Raw genomic sequence first — 20,953 nt, forward strand, 5'->3', positions numbered from 1 at the left:
AACGAGGTGTTGAGTAAGGATTAAATGTGTTAATACAGAATTAACACATGAATGGACACTGTTAGTACCTATAGGGACCAAAATGTGCCACTTTGCCACATTATTTTGAATAAAAGTCACTTAAGAAATAGCCAATTCAAAAAGAACTCTCTGACACGCTGCCCGACTTTTTCTCCAGAAACCAGGAAATAAATCTCCTGTGTGAAAGGCAGCCTCTCAGAACCAGGAGGTAAAGAAACATCCTTATCACCAGGGATAGGACATTTAGAGCTGAGAAGGCTATATAACAACCCTTGTTTCTTTTTACTAATTTACTACCACAGCCCAAAACTTATTCAGAATTCCTTACTAATTGAAGCTCCCAAAGTTCAGTTTTCTTTATCCTGTCAATTCCTCACGGATTTATTGTCTCTTTGTCTGAAAAGCATAAAAATGGCCTGCCTTGGTCATTTCTTTAGGTCTCAATTTCATTATTGGGCCTCTGTGTGCACATAGTAAAACTCTGGTTTTACTCCTATTAGTAGGTCTCATGTCAGTTTAAGTTTTAAACCAGCTGGAGAATCTTGAAGGGTGGAGGAAGAATTTTTCCTCCCCTACAGTTGCATCCAGGTTCTGTTTTCCAGCTGGTATTCCCATCCTGACTGCTAGGAGTACTGTCTGGGGCAATGGCAGCTGCCTCCTTCCTTGGAAAACTGTCCTCAGCTAAATGGGAGTCTCCTCTTGGGGAGATGATGGTCAATAACCAACTGTCTCAGGGGTACAAAGGCAGTCTCCCTTACCTCAAAGTGGGAGCAACTGTGTGGAATTCGTGCTCCAGAGCACCCCGTGGGAAATCTGTCTACAGCTAAGCTCACACCCTCCCTTAGCTCCCCCACCCCCGATCTGACCTCATCATTCCTATTTCCCTCACACTCCCTTCTCCTATGAGCACTTATCAGTAGATCACTTGTACAGAAATCCTCATCTCAGGCTCTGCAGTTAGGGACTTTAGATGCCATGCAAAGGTCTAGAACTGGCCCATAGAAGGTACCATCATTAAGGTATCATCATTACTGAAATTATTCTTAGGTTAAGCATCCATCTGTAACCACCATCCCTACAGTCCACAGCTAGTCAATACTTCAGCTAATATCACTCAACATGATGAGCTATTCCCATAATGAACAAATGATTATCAGTTACCTCAATAGGTCCTACTTGAAAGTCAATGGAGATTTGCTGCTCCCGGATTTCTTTCAGTGCTGCCATAGCAATCCGAATATCATCTAGGTCTTTAATCTGACGATTCAGTTTTTTATTGAATTCTTCAACAAGTGTAAAAATGTTTTCCATCTCACGCCTGTACTTTTTGTTACAGTGACGACCGATGACAACCATCCAGGCCTTTGTCTCAGCAGTCAGAGTGAACTTCAAGTCATCTGTAAAACCCAAATGTCCACAGTTCAGTTTGAAAAACTTGAACCAGTATGAAAAAACAGAGCACTGCTGTTCACCAATAATAAACACTTTGCAACTTACAGCTTTGTGGTGCATAAAAAAAATTAAACTGGAAAAAGTTAGATTTCCTACTCATCATTTATTCATTTATTTTATAAAGCTGGTCTTACAACAATGCGAAACATATTTCAAAAATGCTTTAAAAAGTACATATCAAAACCATTGAAGATTAGCCTCAAATGTTTACAATTATTTATTAAAGGAAGGGTACATTTTAATTGCAAATACAACACACTCATTCTCTTTCTCTGAAATAGCATTTATTTTCAAGGTTTAGCAGCAAAGTGTTCAAAATAGTCCAGGATATATAATTATGCAGAAGGGAATTAAAAACAAATCTACAAATTGGTCTGAAAACTTGAAGCCCATAAAAACTTTAAGACAGCTAGAACTCTCTGGCATACTAATCTAGGTAAAGAGACAGAACAATACAGTTGAATTTTGATGACTGTATGAAAGAAAACGAACCAACCTGTGTATAGAGCAATGGCGCCCACACAGATGTACTCCGGCTCGGCATTAATTTCCTGCTCCAGCTTTTGAAAATAGACAATCTGAGATTCAAATTCAGAAAGCAAGGGGTTTTTTGTAATAACCATCATAATTGTTTCTTCCTTCTCTTTTTGCCAAATATGATTGTAGCGCTTGAAGCAATCCATAGATGTAATAACTTCCTAGAATACAAATAACAGATTTGTGTTCAGAGGGAAGATGTGGAAATGGCATCACGGTATAAGTGAATGTTGCTCAACTGCTGGTGGTTCCCATGGATTTATTAAATGTTTAATTAGTGAGGCACCTGGGTGGCTCAGTCAGTTAAGCGTCCGCCTCTTGATTTCAGCTCAGGTCATGATCTCACGGTTCATGAGTTCAAGTCCCGCGTTGGGCTCTGTGATGGCAGTGCAGAGCCTGCTTGAGATTCTCTCTACCTCTCTCTCTGCACCTCCCTGCTCGCTCTTCCCCTCTCTCTCTCAAAGTAAATATAAAATAAAATAAAATAAAATAAAATAAAATAAAATAATAAAATAAAATAAAATGTTTAATTAGTGAGCTGTTTAATTATTTAAAAATGCCATAGGATTGGTACTAGATACAATATGGGCATAGTAACTCAGGAGTAGTAACAATGAAATTGTTAGCCTTCCTAGCCAAAAGGAGAAGGGGACAATTTCTAGAAACTAGAAAAAGAGAGTCCATGAAGACTTTTGTGGACAAGACCCTCTTGATTGGAATTGGGTCTTCATTCAAAAACCACAGTTCAGGGGCGCCTGGGTAGCTCAGTCGGTTAAGTGTCCGACTTTGGCTCAGGTCATGATCTCACGGTTCGTAAGTCAGAGAGCCTTGTGTGGGGCTCTGTGCTGACAGCTCAGAGCCTGGAGCCTGCTTCAGATTCTGTGTCTCCTTCTCTCTCTGCCTACCCCTGCTCATGCTCTCTCTCTCTCTCTCTCTCTCAAAACTAAATTAAAAAAATTTTTTAAAAACCCACAGTTCAAAATCATGCCACAACAGGGGTGCTATGGAAAAAATTATGCTAAGGTCACTCTCTTTCCCCTGTCCCACACCCCCCGCCCCCAGCCCCAGACCTCTGCCACGACTCTGTCGTTGGTAAAATCTATTGGAAGCCTCAATGGAAAACTATTAATTTGTTCCATAAGGTCAGAGAATGGAGATAAGATCTGGAGGGGCAAACAGAATACATCCTGTATCAAACCCCACCTGGCAGATTGCATGAAACCACGTAAAATGTATAAACTCATTGGATTAGAAGTGACGTCTGTACAATATTAAAATTAAATCTTCCCATCCAGGAACACAGTATGTGTTTCCAAATCTTCCAATTTTTTTTTTTAATTACATGTTAAGTGTTATGGGAATCTTCATAGAGACTCCACACACTCTTTATTGTGCATATTCCTAGGTATTTTTCAGCGATGTGATTATTGTAAACAGGATCTCTTTTCCACTATTTTTACAACTGGCTATGGATGGCATAGAAGCTTAAAAAATTGATTTTTTAATCAACAGTCCTGTTCGCTACAAAGTGTGCTTCTGTAAGATGAACTGGCTCATTCATGTTTGGTAACTAGAGAATGATGTCAACAAAATGGGGAGGTGACATTATCAAATGCTATTTTTCCCAGCATGCTGTTCTGTACCAGCTAAAGCAGCCGGCCGCGGAGGGGCGCAATTCTGTGTGCACGCCCCTTCCAGCACTTTTTCCTTTGGGGCCAGTTTGGTCCCGCTTTGTGTTGAGGCTGTTCTCTGCACAGTTCAGCCTGATCTTTGGACATCTTATCCTTGTTTCAACTGTTTCTCACACCCACCTTTTACCAAGTTCTGTCACCTTTTAATAGTAAAGCTCTTTATTTACGATACCATTTTTAAATGGGTTAAAATTTTACTATGATTGCCCCTGTTTTTGTAACTACTCGGTTACAAACTTTCCTAGGTTTTGTGTGTCTGCCTCAATTCTGTTTTTCTCATAATCCGTATTATATTTGATGTGCAACTTTGCAAAACAGTGTTTTCAGGAATGTTTATTGTATTACAGCAGAAATGCCTATAATTACCTTTCAATGAACTCTAACCTGACTCTCATTGGGCCATATTTTTTTTTTAGATCAGCCTCTTGGATTTATATAATAGATAATCATATCACCTATAAATAATTAAAGATTTGGCTCCTCATTTCTTATGCGTCTACCTCTTGGGAATCAACTTTTTCTATTGGCTTATATTATAATTTCAGAGATACATCTGCGTGAGAAAAAAATGTTTTAACTGGGATAGAATTTAAAATGCCATTATTTGAAAAAATATAGCATGCCAACAGCATTCTAAATGGCCCAGTCACTTAAGTAAAGCTTACCAACCTGCACTAAACCAAATGGCTTCACTCCAATCCCCAAATGCAGCGAAAGTGTCCCACACGCCTCGGGTGTGATAGCCGTTGAGACGTCCCAGACTTCAATTAAAATTGGAAAGCTAAGCCCGCCACTACTTATCCCAGCCAAAGTGACCCCCTTGCATGGACTGAGATGTTGACATGCACACCCAGGATGAATTGCAACAGTATGTAGACATTCACAAGTGTAGGATGATGTGGAGCATGAATTACAGATTACCAAAGATGCCAAAATATGGGTAGAAATTCCAGAATCCTGAGCTCTTTGAACATCCTAGACTTTATAATATTAAGAACATACCCTAAATACGTTGAGACTCTCATTTATCTTTTCTGACGGTGTCACTCTTTATTAAGTTGGAAGTTTTTAAAGTGGAGGTAACCGGGGCGTCTGGGTGGCTTGTCGGTTAAGCGTCCGACTTCAGCTCAGGTCATGATCTCACGGTCCGTGAGTTAGAGCCCGCGTCGGGCTCTGTGCTGACAGCTCAGAGCCTGGAGCCTGTTTCAGATTCTGTGTCTCCCTCTCTCTCTGACTCTCCCCTGTTCATGCTCTGTCTCTCTCTGTCTCAAAAATAAATTTAAAAAAAAAAACGTTAAAAAAAAATAAAAAAATATATTTAATAAAAATAAATAAATAAATAAATAAAGTGGAGGTAACCTAGGGCTTAAAGGAAAAATTGCACAAACTGCGGGTGTAGAGCTGAAGCTATTTTTATTGCCAAGGTTATTTAAATTGTTTGGTCCAGCTCATCTTTCCAAGCCAGGCAACGTTGTAAGTTGGTGGCTAGCCTACGGATCTGCTGAATGTAGGTCAGGTTTACAATCTGATCCAGTCAGCGATGGCAAGAAGAAAGGGGCTGGGATCATAGGATTTTCCATAGTTGAGCCAGAATCACCCAGAAGGGTCTTTGGCTATAGAGAGCTGATCATGTCTAGTATGATGACGAAATGTGTATTTATTCTTCCAGAAACACTATGTCCATCTCGTCCGTCTGGAAAAAGTCCAAGTTATTCTAAGTGCCTAAGATTTGCACACTTCCTTCATGTAATATAAAAGCAAATGCGACAGAAATAACACGGAGATAAGCATTTTGTTGCCAGCAGTATGCTAATTTCAACGACTATGCTTACCCTTAGATTTTCATAATAGTGGCTGCTTATATTCAGAGAAAGTAATGAGCTTCATTATTGATTTATTTCATTGTATGTTCCATGATTACTGCAACATTTGGAAATATATCTGAATGTTTATCATCACCATAAAATACTTACCTTTATCATGCATACAGAGCTTGATAAACTAAGCACTAGATAAATATTTGTTAAATTGAATTACGTGAACACTGTCCCTAAGGCGAAATTAAATATAGGACCTTCAATATCTTAAGAAAGGAATATTGAAAATGCATAAATGCAAAAGCTTCCAGTTCCCTCAGGAACACATTAAAATTAAACTTAATAATGTTTCTTCACATGGTTACAGCAATGGCAGCTCTCAAAATGTTTTCAAACAAATGAAGCTCATTCTATCAGAACCGAGTAATAGAAAAGATGTATTTGCTGAGTGACAACTATTCCCTCAACACGGAGAGACATTTTTAAAGAGTCAACAGGTATTGGCGGCAGTGTGAATATAAATTGTGCGTAAGTAGAAGCTGACTTCAGGGTTCTGAATCCTTTTGACAAAAACAGGCTTGCCTGAACAGAAAGGGGGGAGCTGAGAGAGGAACAGGTTGGAAGAAAACTTAATCCTAATGTACACCCCTTTCGAGTACAAGTTTGACTTGATAACACCTATTTGCTTTATTTTCCCTATGACCTCGTCTCCGTGTGGTAATACACATACGTTTTCATCTGATAGTTTATGAGATTTACCTGACTACACAAAAATGAAAAATTAAGTCTAAGCCTTATTCTGCTTCAGATGATACTAGTCAGTACTGACTAGTACTCACTTGTGGTTTGAATTTTTTAAGTTTGTATACTTATTTTGAGAGAGACAGTGAAAGTGCGGGAGGGCCAGAGAGAGAGGGAGAGAAAGAGAACGCCAAGCAGCCTCCACGCTGTCAGCTGCAGAGCCCGATGTGGGGCTCGAAGCCACGAACTGTGAGATCACGACCTGAGCCGAAACCAAGAATCAGACACTTAACTGACTGAGCCACCCGGCACCCCTTAAAATTTTTTAACAGTTAGGTTTATTTGTATTAAATCAGTAAATACATAGACTTAAAGCATTAAACAGAACACAACATAAAACATAGGAATAATGGTCCTTTTTCACCTCGCAACCTAGAAAGAAAAAGTTTTAGGTAAATGAACATTTGCTGAGCACATCCAAGATCCCACAGCTCCTCACCAAAGGCACCGTGGGTGAGACCCAGGCTACGTGTAGGACACAAGCTTGCGACATTCACACAAGTACATATTGTAAAGCAAAGGGTTCTGGTGACAAATCCTTTTGACATACCTTTTTAGTGGAGTTGATGATTGTGCTAAGCACAGAGACTAATTTCACAATCTCTTTGTTATCAGACACATTCTTATAATAGTTCCTGGTTTGCACAGGAATGGGTAAGTTTACAGATGCTATTTCAAAGGTATCTAAACCAAAAAAAGAGAGAGAGAGAGAAATTTATATCAACAGCATAGGGAACATGCTTTAAAAAGATGAAGGGGTAGAAATGAAAGCTGGTGCAGCCACTCTGGAAGACAGTATGGAGGTTCCTCACAAAACTAAAAATAGAACTACCCGACGACCCAGCAATTGCACTACTGGGCATTTATCCACGGGATACAGGTGTGCTGTTTCGAAGGACACACGCACCCCCATGTTTACAGCAGCACTATCAACAATAGCCAAAGTATGAAAAGAGCCCAAATGTCCATCGATGGATGAATGGATAAAGAAGATGTGGTATATATATTCAATGGAGTATTACTTGGCAATCAAAAAGAATGAAATCTTGCCATTTGCAACTATGTGGATGGAACTGGAGGGTATTATGCTAAGTGAAATTAGTCAGAGAAAGACAAAAATCATATGACTTCACTCATATGAGGACTTTAAGAGACAAAACAGATGAACATAAGGGAAGGGAATCAAAAAGAATATGAAAACAGGGAGGGGGACAAAACAGAAGAGACTCATAAATATGGAGAACAAACTGAGGGTTGCTGGAGAGTTTGGGGGAGGGGGGATGGGCTAAATGGGTAAGGGGCACTAAGGAATCTACTCCTGAAATCACTGTTGCACTATATGCTAACTAATTTGGATGTAAATTTTAAAAAATAAAAAATTAAATTAAAAAAATTAAATAAAAAAATTTTTTTAATTAAAAAATTTTTGAGGGGCGCCTGGGTGGCTCAGTCGGTTAAGCGGCCGACTTCGGCTCAGGTCATGATTTCACGGTCCGTGAGTTCGAGCCCCGCGTCGGGCTCTGTGCTGACAGCTCAGAGCCTGGAGCCTGTTTCAGATTCTGTGTCTCCCTCTCTCTGACCCTCCCCCGTTCATGCTCTGTCCTCTCCATCTCAAAAATAAATAAACGTTAAAAAAAAAATTTTTTTTCTAAATTTTTTTGAAAATAAATAAAATAAAAAGACGAAGGGATTTCTATAAGGAAGAAATTTCTATAAAGTAAGGACCTCTGACAATCTGCTTCTTTGTAAAAAGCAATTGAAAACTTGTCAATATCAATTTTTCAGGACTCTGGACATTACCCAAAGCTTGCAAGAATCCAAGTAGTGTTTCTTTATTTAAGAAGAAATGCTAAGGGGCACCTGAGTGGCTCAGTCAGTTGAGCATCCAACTTCAGCTCAGGTCATGATCTCGCAGTCTGTGAGTTCAAGCCCCAGGTCGGGCTCTGTGCTGACAGCTCAGAGCCTGGAGCCTACTTCAGATACTCTGTCTCCCTCTCTCTCTGCCCCTCCCCCACTATGCTCTGCCTCTCTCTCAAAAATAAATATTTAAAAATTTTTTAATTATAAAAAAAGAAAAAATGCTAAAATCTTGGCAACCATAGTGAATTTCGAGGTGTTTTAACTTCCCTAGGTCCACTTCCCCCTCCTTGGCAATGTGTTTGCCTTGAGAAACACAGCCACAGCTTAGCATCACCCAGGAGCCAGACTGGCTTTGGAGCCCCTCAAGAAGCCCCAGAGAATTGTGACTATATGACTCATCGTGATGTTCTCTAGAAAAGCCCCATCCAGAGTTTATCTTTATTTGACTTGACTCAGAATTCACTGAGTAAAAAACAAAAAACAAAAACAAACAAACAAAAACCCTATCACCAAAGCATTTATTAGAAAAAAAACAAGCAGTAACAATTAACTTCACAGACGCCTGAGACAATGGTACTCGTTGAGATAAACAAGAGGTTGGCCAAAAAAATCAAAGATCTGAGGAATGAGATAGATATCCACAGAGGGTGTTGTAAAGTCGTGATCCCCTGGGGCTCTAAAAGTCATGCATATGTACAGAGCTGTGCACATGCCCAGGAAAGACCTAAAATGCCCTGATCTTTTACTTTGAACTCAGGGCCTCGCACAATCAGTAAATAAAGGCTAAGGCAGTCCTGAAAACTTCCTGAGCCATCAGGTGCTCCAGCCAACATACCATCCCCTAGGCGAAGGGTGTAGGACTTACTGGTTCAGAGGATTAAGGAAATCTCTAGGCAATCGTTAGCTGACCATGAAACTAACCAGAAACTCCAGCTGTGCACACCACAGGAAAGGCAAATTCTACAGAATTAGTCCAGGAGAGTCCATAAAGTCAATAAAGAAACAAACAGTGACAACAACAACAGACTGGGGACAAGACAGCCAGATTTTCAAAGGTGCCACATTCTATTCTTTAAAATATCAAGTTTTTAACAAAAGTAAGAATGGTCAGCCATGCAAAGATACAAAATAGCAGTCCCCACACACAGGAACAACAGCAGTGAATAGGAACTCTATATGAGAAAACCCAACTACTGGAATTACTAGACAAAAATGTGTATATCAGCTGTTATAAATGTGTTCAGGGAATGATAGAAAACCCTAACTAAAGAATTAAAGAAGGGGCACCTGGGTGGCTCAGTCAGTTAAGCCTTCAATTCTTGACTTCGACTCAGGTCATGATCTTACGAACGGTTCCTGAGCTTGAGTCCCACATTGGGCTCTGCATTGACAGGGTGGAGCCTGCTTGGAATTCTCTCTCTCTCTCTCTCTCTCTCTGCTTCTCTCTCTCTCTCTCTCAAAATAAATAAATAAACTTTAAAAAAAAAGAAAGTGTGAGAATCATGTCTCACAAAATAAAGAATAGCAATAATGAAATAGAAATACAAAAGAGTTGAATGCAAATTCTGAGATTGAGGAGAACATAAATGAAATGAAAATTCACAAGAGGGGCTCAACAGATGACAGTCTCTAGAAGAAAAAAATAGTGACCTTGAAAAGAGTTTTGTTAAGACAGAAGACTAGGTTATGGATTTAAGGTATTTCTTTTTTAATATCCATGTTTAAGATTATAAATTTCCTTCCAAATGCTATTATAACTACATTTCATAAGTTCTGGTATTTTGTGTTTTCCTTTGCTTTCATCCTAAAAGTACTTCCCAGTTTCCTTTGTGATTTCTTCTTTGGCTCATTGGTTATTTCAGAGTGTGTTATTTAATTTTTATGTATTTGGGAATTTCCCAAATCTCCTGTAACTGATTTTTACAATACAGTGGGAGAATGTACTTTGCATTATTTGAATCCTTTCAAATTTCATTTCAATACTCTGTAATTCAGCACAATGCCTATAAAAATCACAGCTGCCTTTTTCTGTAGAAATTCACAAGCTGATTCTAAACTTCATATGGAAATACTAGGGACCCAGAATAGTCATCAACAACCTTGAAAAAGGAAAATGTTGGAAGATTCATTTTCCAACTTCAAAACTTACTTCAAAGCTACAGTAATCAAGACAGGGTGGTGCAGAAGATCAATGAAATAAAACCAAGGGTGCAAAAATAAATGCTTACTTTTACATTTATGGTTAATCGATTCTTAACAAAGGTCCCAAGAAAATGCAGCTGGGAAAAAACAGTCTTTTCAATAAATGGTACTGTCACAAGTGAATATCCACAGGCAAAAAATGAATTTGAAATCCTATTTCACTCAAAATGGATCACAGGCCGAAATATAACAGTTAAAACTATAAAATATGTTAAAAAAATAAAAAAAATAGCAGTAAACCTTCATGACCTTAGGTGAAGCAACAGTTTCTTTTTTTCTTTTTTTTTTAAGATTTTATTTTTAACCAATCTCTGTACCCAACATGGGGCTCAAACTCATTACCCCGGAGATCAAGAATCACATGCTCCACCAACTGAACCAGGCAGGTGCCCCACAACTGCTTCTTCTTTTTTTTTTTTTTTTTTAATGTTTTTATTTATTTTTGAGAGAGAGTGAGAGTGTAAGCAGAGGAGGTGCAGAGAGAGAGGGAGACATAGAATCTGAAGCAGGCTCCAGGCTCTGAGCTGTCAGCACAGAGCCCAACGTGGGGCTCGAGTCCACAGACTGCAAGATCATGACCTGAGCTAAAGTAGGAGGCTTCACTGACTGAGCCAACTAGGAGCCCCTGTTTCTTTTTTTCTCTTAAGTTTATTTATTTTGAGAGAGAGAGAGAGAGAGTACGAGTGAGGGAGGGGCAGAGAGAGAGAGGGAGAGAGAGAATCCCAACCTCTGTCAGCGGGGAGCCCCAAACAGGGCATTGGATGCTTAACAGACTGAGCCACCCAGGCACCACACCCCCCCACAACCCTTTTTTAAGTATAAAATCAAAAGCACCAAAAAAAAAAAAAAAAGCAGCTAAATTGGACTTAATCAAAATTAAAACATCTATGCTTTCAAAGATACCATTAAGAAAGTGAAAGACAACCCACAGAATGGAGAAAATATTTGCAAATTATCTGATATCGTATTGAGGTAAATAACTGTTACAGCTCACCAATAAAAAGACCAATAATCCAATATTTTAAAACATGGGCAAAAAATCTGAATAGACATTTCTCCAAACAAGATATACAAATGGTAAAAAAACACATAAGATGCTCAACATCATTAGTCATTAGGGGAGGGCAAATCTAACCCCCACTGAGGTGCCACTTTACCCCTGTGAGAATGGCTACAACCAAAGCAGACAAGGGCCGGTGAGGGTGCAGGGGGCATTTGCGGAAGCCTGACACACCGCTGGTGGGGGTGGAAAATGGCACGACTGCTCTGGAAGACAGTTTGGCACGTCCTCAGAATGTTACGCATAAAGTTACCCTGCGGACTCAGCCATGCCACTCCTCGGTACAGACCCAACGGAAATGAAAACGAAACATGTCTGTACAAAAACTTTACGCAGATGTTCATAGCAGTATTAGGCATAAGTGTCCAAAAGCAGAGATAACCCAAATGCTCAACTAACGGATGCATCAGGAAAATGTGGCATGTCCATACAATGGAATATGACTCAGCAATAAAAAGAAATGAAGTACTGACATTTTGCTACCACATGAACCTTGAAAATACCATGCGAGGGGCGCCGGGGTGGCTCAGTCAGTTAAGTGTCTGACTTCGGCTCAGGTCATGATCTCATGGTTTGTGGGTTCGAGCCCCACATCGGGCTCTGTGCTGACAGCTCGGAGCCTGCCTGGAGCCTGCTTCAGATTCTGTGTCTCCCTCTCTCTCTGTTCATCCCCCCTGCTTTTGCTCTGTCTTTCCTCTCTCTCAAAATAATAAATAAACATTAAAAAAATTTTTTTAAGAAAAAGAAAGTGTTATGCTAAATAAAGGAAGTCACAAAAGACCATGTACAGTATGATTCCATTTATATCTAATGTCCAGAGCAAGCAAATCCATAAAGACAAAGTAGGTCGGTGATTCCCAGGGGCTGGGAGGAGGGGGATGGGGAGTGATAAAAATGATCTAAAATTAAATAGTGGGTGATGGGCATACAACTCTGTGAATATACTAAAACCACCAAATTGTACACGTTAAAAGAATAAATTCTTAAATAAATAAAGGACACATTTTATGTAAGTTATATCTCAAAGCTGTTATTTTTTTCTAATGCAGCTTATTTTTTTAATTCGTTTGTCATGACAAACACATACAGGCAACTTTTCATTAAACATTTTTTCTTCTCCATTTTAGACATAATTCATGACTGAGCATATTCTGAGTTTAGAAAATTCTCTATTTTAGACTATTTTAGGAAGTAAAGCAATGTTTCCAAATAATATAAAAATTGAAATTAACACAATAACATACGCTTTTTTTTTTTAGCTTCAATAAATACTATTGTAAGTTGTGGACAACATTGTTCTGAGCTATCTTTCTCTTTCTCAGTGACAGACTATCTCAAAGAGGTACGTGTTTCGGTTTCTTGTGATGGTTAGCTGATTTACCATGCAGGAATATAAATAATAATTGAAAATTACATGGCATCTCCCTTTTGCAGGGTTGCTGTAGAAAGAGTTTGCAGGACTAAAGACAACATTTAATATCGTTAGCAACTGGATATCATATGTTCTCTAATTTTACAGACTATAAATGAAAACCATGAGACATACGCCAAAAATCACAACACATTAGCACAACAGGACACATACTGGGTTAAAATACAAACTATCTCTTAAATGTCAGAAAATATTCATTGCAATGATGGCAAGTTTCTCTTTAAACTGTGAGACTAAAGTCTTCCTTGTCCCCCTGTTCTTTTCATTACCAGGGACCAGAAATCAGTGAGGCAGCCATATCTGTGATGTATACACTAAATATATACCATTTATAATGGCTATATTAAAATACATGGATCTTCATATTATATTAACTTAAAACTGGCTCATAGATTTATATTCCAATCAACACTGATTTAAGAATTGCACGGAGGGAAAATACATTTTAGCTCCATCAATGTTGGTTTTCAATGACTGGTTAAAAAGGACTAAAGGAACATTTACCTTGAGGTTCATTTTCCCCAATTTCAGCATCAGAATCACTGTCTTCATTATTCTGCAAAGCAGCCGTTGTTCTTTCCTGCATCTTTTTCTACAAAGTGAAAGGATATTCTTCAGCTCAGCCCCATCCAATAACAGAAGAATCTTCCATAAGAAATGATTCCTTCATCCACACCCACCTTAGACAACAGCTCGCTGCTCCACTGTCTAATGCCCTTGGTGACATTGACGATGCACTCCACAGCTTTGTTCAGTGTCTGCTGTATGTCTTCCAGGGCAGGGGCCATGGCAATGTTGGGAATGGCCAGAGTGATGCCCGCCCGGAAAATGGGCAGACTGTTCTGCTTCCTCTTCGATGTACTGTTACTGTCTGAGTTAACACAAAAGAGGGAAGCCTTACTATTTTTTATTTAAAATGGGTCTTATTTCATTTTAAGCTAGAAAAATTAAAGCACCTAGAACAATACATAATAGATACATACAATCAGACAAATATTTGGTAGATGAATGAAAACTAACTCGTTTTATCCAACATAACAACAGTTCAGTGGGACCGACGCATTTTCTGATGCAAGCCACTGGTGCCCCCTCCATAACGGACACCCACTATGTGGGATCAGGCTTAAATATGTAAACTGTTATCCAAAATACTGAGAGGGATGCTGTTCACATACCACCATGCCACCAAATTAAATGTTAAATGTAGTATAAGGAAGCAAGGCATGAAGAACAAGAATAACTATCAGAATAAGGCAAAGTCAGAGCACATAACCAGTTGGGAAAATTTCAAATAAAACACCTTTCTACCACAGTGTGTATAATCCAAACTGGGAGCAGTGAAAGAGTGGAGAAGAAATAAGGTGTAACTCACCATTTATAACTAAGGGGCTTTTAAAGTTGCATGTAGGTATAAGTACCAGTATAGCATAGATATATAAATGTGGGGGTGTGTGTGTGCATGTGTGTCTGTAGCTTTATATAGTTGGAAATACCTGCAATATATACAGTTGGAAACACATGTGATTTAATATTCAGCATATCAACCAACGCTTGATAAGTTCTAATAATACCCTGGTGTTAAATAAAAGGATTATCTTCCCTTCCAAAGTGAAATAAAGCATAATAAACCATGCTACCAATCAAAAAATCCCTTCAATGTATCCACTTTTACTCATCTACTTTTAATTATTAAAGACGCTTCCCCTTAAATGCCAATATTCAAAATAAATAAAAAGGGTTTACTGCCCTATTATTTTTCTATTCTAATTAATATTTTATTTTAATTTTTAATGTAAAATGTAATTGCAGAATGTCTCTAGATTTGATGGATTTTTGTGGCTCATCTGGGAATACAACATGTGTTTCTGAATTGTGCTGAGGACAGGATGATTGTATTAAGAATGAGCAAACTAGCTGGAAAGTAGCAAATTGACCCAAAAATAGTAAAAACATTTTCTGTTTTGGAAAGTATGGATTAGTAAGACCTACTTCACAGAATTATTGGCATAATCAAAGTTCATAAAGTATAAACTTACATGGAGGCTGTTAGTAAATGGTGGATTTTTTTAATTATTTACAAATAGCAGGAATATACACACACACAATCAGCAACCATGCCAGTAGGCATGCAACCCGCCACTCAAGCAGCAACCCGCCAGTAGGCAAACTGTGCAGAATTATTACCCCGAAAGTTCGCCATGTTGCAGGAATGAATGCGCTTGCGGATGGCCTCCAGCGCGTTTCTTGTAACTTTCAGAAGCGCATCCGTGTTTAGATGGTTAAAATGGGAGAGTAACCCGCAGGCTTCCTCTTCTAATATCTCAGTCTCCTTCTTCTTTCTCAGGATTGTCGCCAAAGGCAAGAGGCCTGCCGGGGCCTTGAGGGATGACGTCAAGGTGTCGGAATTTCCTTCTCTCTTTGCTGTTACAAGATGAGAAGATGGAGGGAGATGGAAAGAAAGAGAACCATCTATCGCAATTGAAGAGATACGATAAATTACGTGCAAGTTTAATCATACTTAGACGTCAGATTTCCTAGAAAGCGAGGAAGAGGAAATTGGGGCACCACGTGGGTTATTGGAGGCCTCTCTGCTCCACAGTGTGAGGAAACAGGAGGAGAGGCCTGAGCTATGGCTGAAAAAGCAAGACGGGGTCTCAGGGACCTGGGTTCTGATGCTCTCTCTTCTATCAACAGCCATAAAGCCTCGGAGGAATCACTTTCCTTCTCTGCCTGTCAGTGTCCTCATCCCCATGAAAGGTTTGCTTTAGGATAGACAGAGATCCTCTAATGGGAATTCCAATCCATCATCCATCCTACTCTACTGACAAGGTACATGCTTGTAGAATTTCACAAAAAAAATAATGGGACTAATGACAATAGGCTCAGAATCATAACTTCAGATTTATAAATGTCCTTATAAAATTGGGAGAGTGTTTACAATAGTGTGAAAGTAACTGATATATAGCAAATGAAATTTTGGTTTTCAGTAATGCCCTTGGACAAGTAAGACCCTTCCATCACCCCATCTCTTACCTGAACTTTCGTTTTTTGAATCAGCACTATTTACATTAGATACTTTGTCACTTTCTTCTTTGGACAGAACTTCCACATCCAGCAACATATTTATTAGTTCATTCACTGCTTCCTCCACTAATGAGCTTTTAAAATTTAGTATCTGAGCACCATTTACACAAAGGTCCTACCAAAAAAAAAAAAGAAGAAGAAGAAAAACAGTGTCATATTTGTTTATCTAGTTCTTTTTTTTTCTAATGTTTATTTATTTTTTGTGTTTTGAGAAAGAGAGACAGAGTGTGAGCAGGAAAGGAGCAGAGAGAGAGGGAGACAGACTCCAAAGTAGGCTCCAGGCTCTGAGCTGTCGGCTCAAACTCACGAACCATGAGATCATGATCTGAGCTGAAGTTGGACACTAAACCAACTGAGCCACCCAGGCACCCCTGTTTATCTAACTCTTAAGACCGTATCAGTACCAGTAGTAATGCCATAGATTTAGCCTCTAGATTGGATTTTGGCCTCCAATAATGCAGGGCCACACCCCTCACATTAATCCTGGCAGGCATGTAAAAGAATGCATTAAAGATAAGAAACCAACTCGATCAGCTCAGGTAGACCAAAATTATACTTACTTCTCCAACAGTAAAGAAAATACCTCCAAATGCTTATCATCAGCCTCTCTGTCCATGAAGCTTCCTTTATTTCACATCAATCTGCTCTAGTCGGCCTTCTTTCTCTCCTCACCTTTGACAACAAGCCATAGTCAGCCCCTAATTAATTTCAGATATTCCACTCCCCTCTCGTGAGATTCCACGTTTCTCAAGAATGAGATTTAACAAACATAAACTAATAATGATTGGGGCACTATGATCAGCTCTGTAGGGTGATAGATACAGATAGATAGATGATAGATAGATAGATAGATAGATAGATAGATAGATAGAGACAGATGATGTAGAGAGTCAGCAATTTACCACCTAGTTGGACAATAAGTCCATGCAATAATACACCCTGTTAGTTGCTCACAGTCTCTGGTTCCTTCCCAAGGCCCACCATTACTCATCTTGAAACTCTTCTAATGTGCTCATGGACCATCTACTCCAAACGTCAGCTTCACGGCTCATTTACCTCCTCATCACCAATGACCTTCACCTCCACTCCGCTGCTGCAGGGCACATGGCATTTTGATACCATTTACATAGGAACATTCTGATGTGTCCTGAAATAAACTATTAAACTTCTTTATCATCAAATAAAGCATAAAATAAGAACTTCACTCCCAACTCACAACTTCACCCAACTACCAATCTCTATCCCTAGCCTTGAGACAATTATGAAAAAGAGGCAGGTCGGAGATTGGGTAAGGGATGAGATAGAGTTAGTACCATCTAGTAACAAGTAGAGACTCCAGCACCAAAATTCCTGGGTTCAGATCCTAGTTCTGGGAAATCTTTGACTCCCAATCTGAAAATTAAGTGGTGATTATCGTAGAACCTACCTTATGTTATTGGGAATATTCCATAAGCTAATGTATGTACAATACTAGAATAGTGCCTGGCACAAAGTAAGTACTCAGGAAGTGTTTGTTTTTATTACTGGTCAGCAAAGCACACATAACCACAGGACCTACATTTGCCAAACTTGCTAATCTCATTCCATATAAATGAGCTCCTTATTTTCTGAGAGAGCACTAATATTTTTTAGAGTCTGTATCCTAAATCCTTTCACTGTACACACCCTTTCCTAATGACTTGCTTTCTCACTTCAACCATTCTCTCATCAGTATCCTTACCTCCATCACTCCCTCAGCCTTCCACTGCCCCAGCCGGGAGAAGCCCAACCCACATGAACCAGGTAACCAACCCTTTCCACTTGCATACACAAGTCAAGGCAACGCACATATTTGGCACTGGGAATGTGGTCCCCAAATTCAGTCAGGCCCCTAATGCTACCCAGAATCATTCTACAGGACTACAGTCACATTCTTCTACCAGGCCCCATAATAGCTGTATCCTCAAATCTTTACACTGTCCTCTTCCATATACTCAGCTAGTGACCTTGATTTTTACAGCACAAAGCAAATAAAGGCCAAGACGTGGGGACTCACCCAAATCCCTGATCCCACGCCCTCATTCAGAAGATAAACTGGCCTCTATCATTAACCCCTTATCTTTTTTCAGTGAATGCGGTATGTCCCCTTCTGTTTAAGAATAACCACACAACGTGAGTTCTAAATCACAGACTCCCCTGCTTCCCAGACACCATACTTACTAGCCATTCCCTTTCTCCTTCCCCCTCAGCATAAGAACATACACCGTGAACTTTAACGCAACATCTTCCTCCAGCTACCAAAACAAGTTTCTGCCTCGGGGCACTTATTGTTCCCTCTGCCTGGAATTCTCTTCCCCAAAGTTATTCCCAAGGCTTTCTCCCTCATTTCCAATGCTCAAATGTAATAGCAGAAGTCATCCCTGTCCATCAACATAAATCACAACTGTCTATCAGATACTCCTTTTCTTCATTACCCTCTTAATTTTTTTCTACTGAGCTTATCACCTCCTAACTTGTTGGGTTACTGGCTTTTTTGTTTATTTGCTCTTCTGAATCCTGAACTTGAAAACGGGCTCCATGAAGGCAGGGATTTCATCTGTCTTGCTCATTGCTGTATCCCCAAGTAAATAAATTCTGGGGCGTCTGGGTGGCTCAGTTGGTTAAGCCTCCGACTCTTGGTTTTGACTCAGGTCATGCTCTTACAGTTTTTGGAATCGAGCCGTGTGTTGGGCTCTGCGCTGACAGCGTGGAGCCTGCTTGGGATTCTCTCTCTCCCCGTCTCTCTGTCCCTCCCTCGCTCGTGAGCATGCACGCGTTCTCTCTCTCTCACTCTCTCTCAAAATAAATAAACTTTTTTAAAAAAGCAAACAAATTCAAGAGAAAGCATTCACTTAATTGGTAATCACTCATTTTGGTAATCAAAATGCAAATTAAGATTAGGTTCTATGATTCTGCTACTTAAACTGAAATGAATAAGTTATAATAATTTCAAATTATTTATTTCAAAAAATTGATTATATTTTATTTATAATAAATGTGTTGTTTTATTATATAACTTATAATAAAATCTCTGTTATAATTTATCACTATTATTATAAAACAGTATCTGTTGAAAGATAGTGAAATTGGTACCATTACGTCGCCGATGGCATTGGAAGCTGATGCCATCCCTTTGAAAAGCAAGTTGGCTACAAATATTAAGAGCTATTAAATGAAGCCACATTCTTTGATGCAATAATTTTGCTTTGAAGAAAGAAATAGTCCTAAAGGGGAAAACATGATACATATAAATATATTCATTGCAGCTCTTGGCAAAATAGCAAAACTTTGGAAACCACCCAAATGTCCAGCAACAGGGAATGAGTAAGTAAATTAAGGTACATGAACTCAATAGAATATTCTGAAGGCATCATTAAAAAGGTGGCTATAAAAGCCACATAGCAACATGAGAAATAGTTCTTGAAAAAACGTCAAGTGGGAGAGAAAAACACTATTCAAAATCTGCTGGAGGGGCACCTGGCTGGCTCAGTCATTGGAACACGCGACTCTTGATCTCAGGGTTGTGAGTTCGAGCCCCATGTTGGGTATAAAGATTACTTTAAAAAACTATTTGTTTAATCAAAATACGAGGCACCTGGGTGGCTCAGTTGGTGAAGTGTCTGACCCTTGATTTCAGCTCAGATAATGAATCACACTTTGAGAGTTCGAGCCCTGTGTCAGGCTCTGCACTAACAATGTGGAGTCTGCTTGGGATTCTCTTTCTGCCCCTCCCCTGCTTGTGTGCTCTCTCTGTCTCAATAAATTTTTAAAAAATAAATAAATAGATAATAAAAAACAAATCAAAATCTGCTGCACGTGTAGCAGGGGATCACAACTTTACTGAGAGGCATATAAAACAGTCCGTATACCCAAACTGTCACAAGCATGGTCTAAATGATAAAAAAAAAAAAAAAAAAAAAAAGTATTTTTCCCATTTTTAACAGCTTGTGCTTAAATTTAAAAGAGATGTATTTTTATAGAATAATCCTACGAATAGGGGTAACATTAAAACCATGAAGCTAAGTGATTTCTCAGAGGGCAAGAGCATGACAAATGAGCAGGGGCGCGCGGGCAGGGGGTGCGTCTGAGAGAAGGAAGAAATAGGAATTTCTAAAATGCTGACATTTAATTTTGGTTATCTAGTAGTAATTTAATGTAAACTGAAGATTACCACATATGCAGAAAAGGTAACATGTGTTACCGGGACGGGACTGAGACTACTATTCTGCTTGGGACGTTGGTCTTTGGCTGGTGTCTGGGGGCCTGGATTTGGGGAAGGTTCCCACGGCTCCCCAGCTGGTAAGACTGGCTCACTGTGCCTACACAGCCTGTGCAAACAGTGTGGTTTATGCTGCATACCTGTTTTCCTTCTGGATACCTGGGATTTTGGTCCATGCTAGGCAGACGGTGCCTATGTGACCACACCCAATAAAAAGCTTGGGCACTGAGTTTCTCATGGACTTCCCTGAGCAGAAATGTTGCAAACATGTTGCTGCATTTTTGTTGCTAGAGAGAGAGTAAGCTCTGTGTGGCCCCTCATGAGAGTGAGAGAGCATAAGGAATGCACACATGCATTCCTCCAACCCCCCACCACCTCGTTTCCCTATGGCCTGGGTGTCTTTACTACATCACTCTAGTAAGTCTCAGTCTTTAGTGCAAGTAGGTGCTGACTTCCGGGAGTCGTTCTTACCAATCTTCCATTCTTTTTTGTTTTTTTAAGTTTATTTATTTTGAGAGAGACAGAGAGAGAGTGGGGAGGGGCAGAGAGAGAGAGCAGGGGACAGAGGATCTCAAGTGTGCTCTGTGCGCTCCGTGCTGACGGCAGCGAGCCCGATGGAGGGCTCAAACCCATGAACTGTGAGATCATGACCCGAGCCGAAGTCTGACACTCAACCAACTGAGCCGTTCAGACATCCCTTAATCGGCCATTCTTATAAATCATCCTTCTAGTGGGGGTGGTCTTGAGGACTCCTGACAC

General features: G+C 39.6%; 1 protein-coding gene across 2 annotated transcripts in view; it reads right to left on the bottom strand.

The window, feature by feature from the left end:
• DNAH5 (dynein axonemal heavy chain 5) overlaps positions 1–20,953 on the bottom strand; it is a 283,307-nt gene that overhangs the window by 162,261 nt on the left and 100,093 nt on the right. For both annotated transcript variants that reach the window (XM_053906889.1, XM_053906888.1), the window contains exons 18-24: positions 15,907–16,072; positions 15,058–15,294; positions 13,554–13,744; positions 13,378–13,465; positions 6,870–7,003; positions 1,970–2,171; positions 1,183–1,418 (exon numbers count right to left, since the gene is read on the bottom strand). In XM_053906889.1, coding sequence (XP_053762864.1) covers positions 1,183–1,418; positions 1,970–2,171; positions 6,870–7,003; positions 13,378–13,465; positions 13,554–13,744; positions 15,058–15,294; positions 15,907–16,072 — 1,254 coding nt within the window. The remainder of the gene's footprint in view (positions 1–1,182; positions 1,419–1,969; positions 2,172–6,869; positions 7,004–13,377; positions 13,466–13,553; positions 13,745–15,057; positions 15,295–15,906; positions 16,073–20,953) is intronic.

Source organism: Panthera pardus, unplaced genomic scaffold (genome assembly GCF_024362965.1).
Source record: "Panthera pardus isolate Hobbes unplaced genomic scaffold, ASM2436296v1 HiC_scaffold_2, whole genome shotgun sequence".
Lineage (NCBI taxonomy): Eukaryota > Metazoa > Chordata > Mammalia > Carnivora > Felidae > Panthera > Panthera pardus.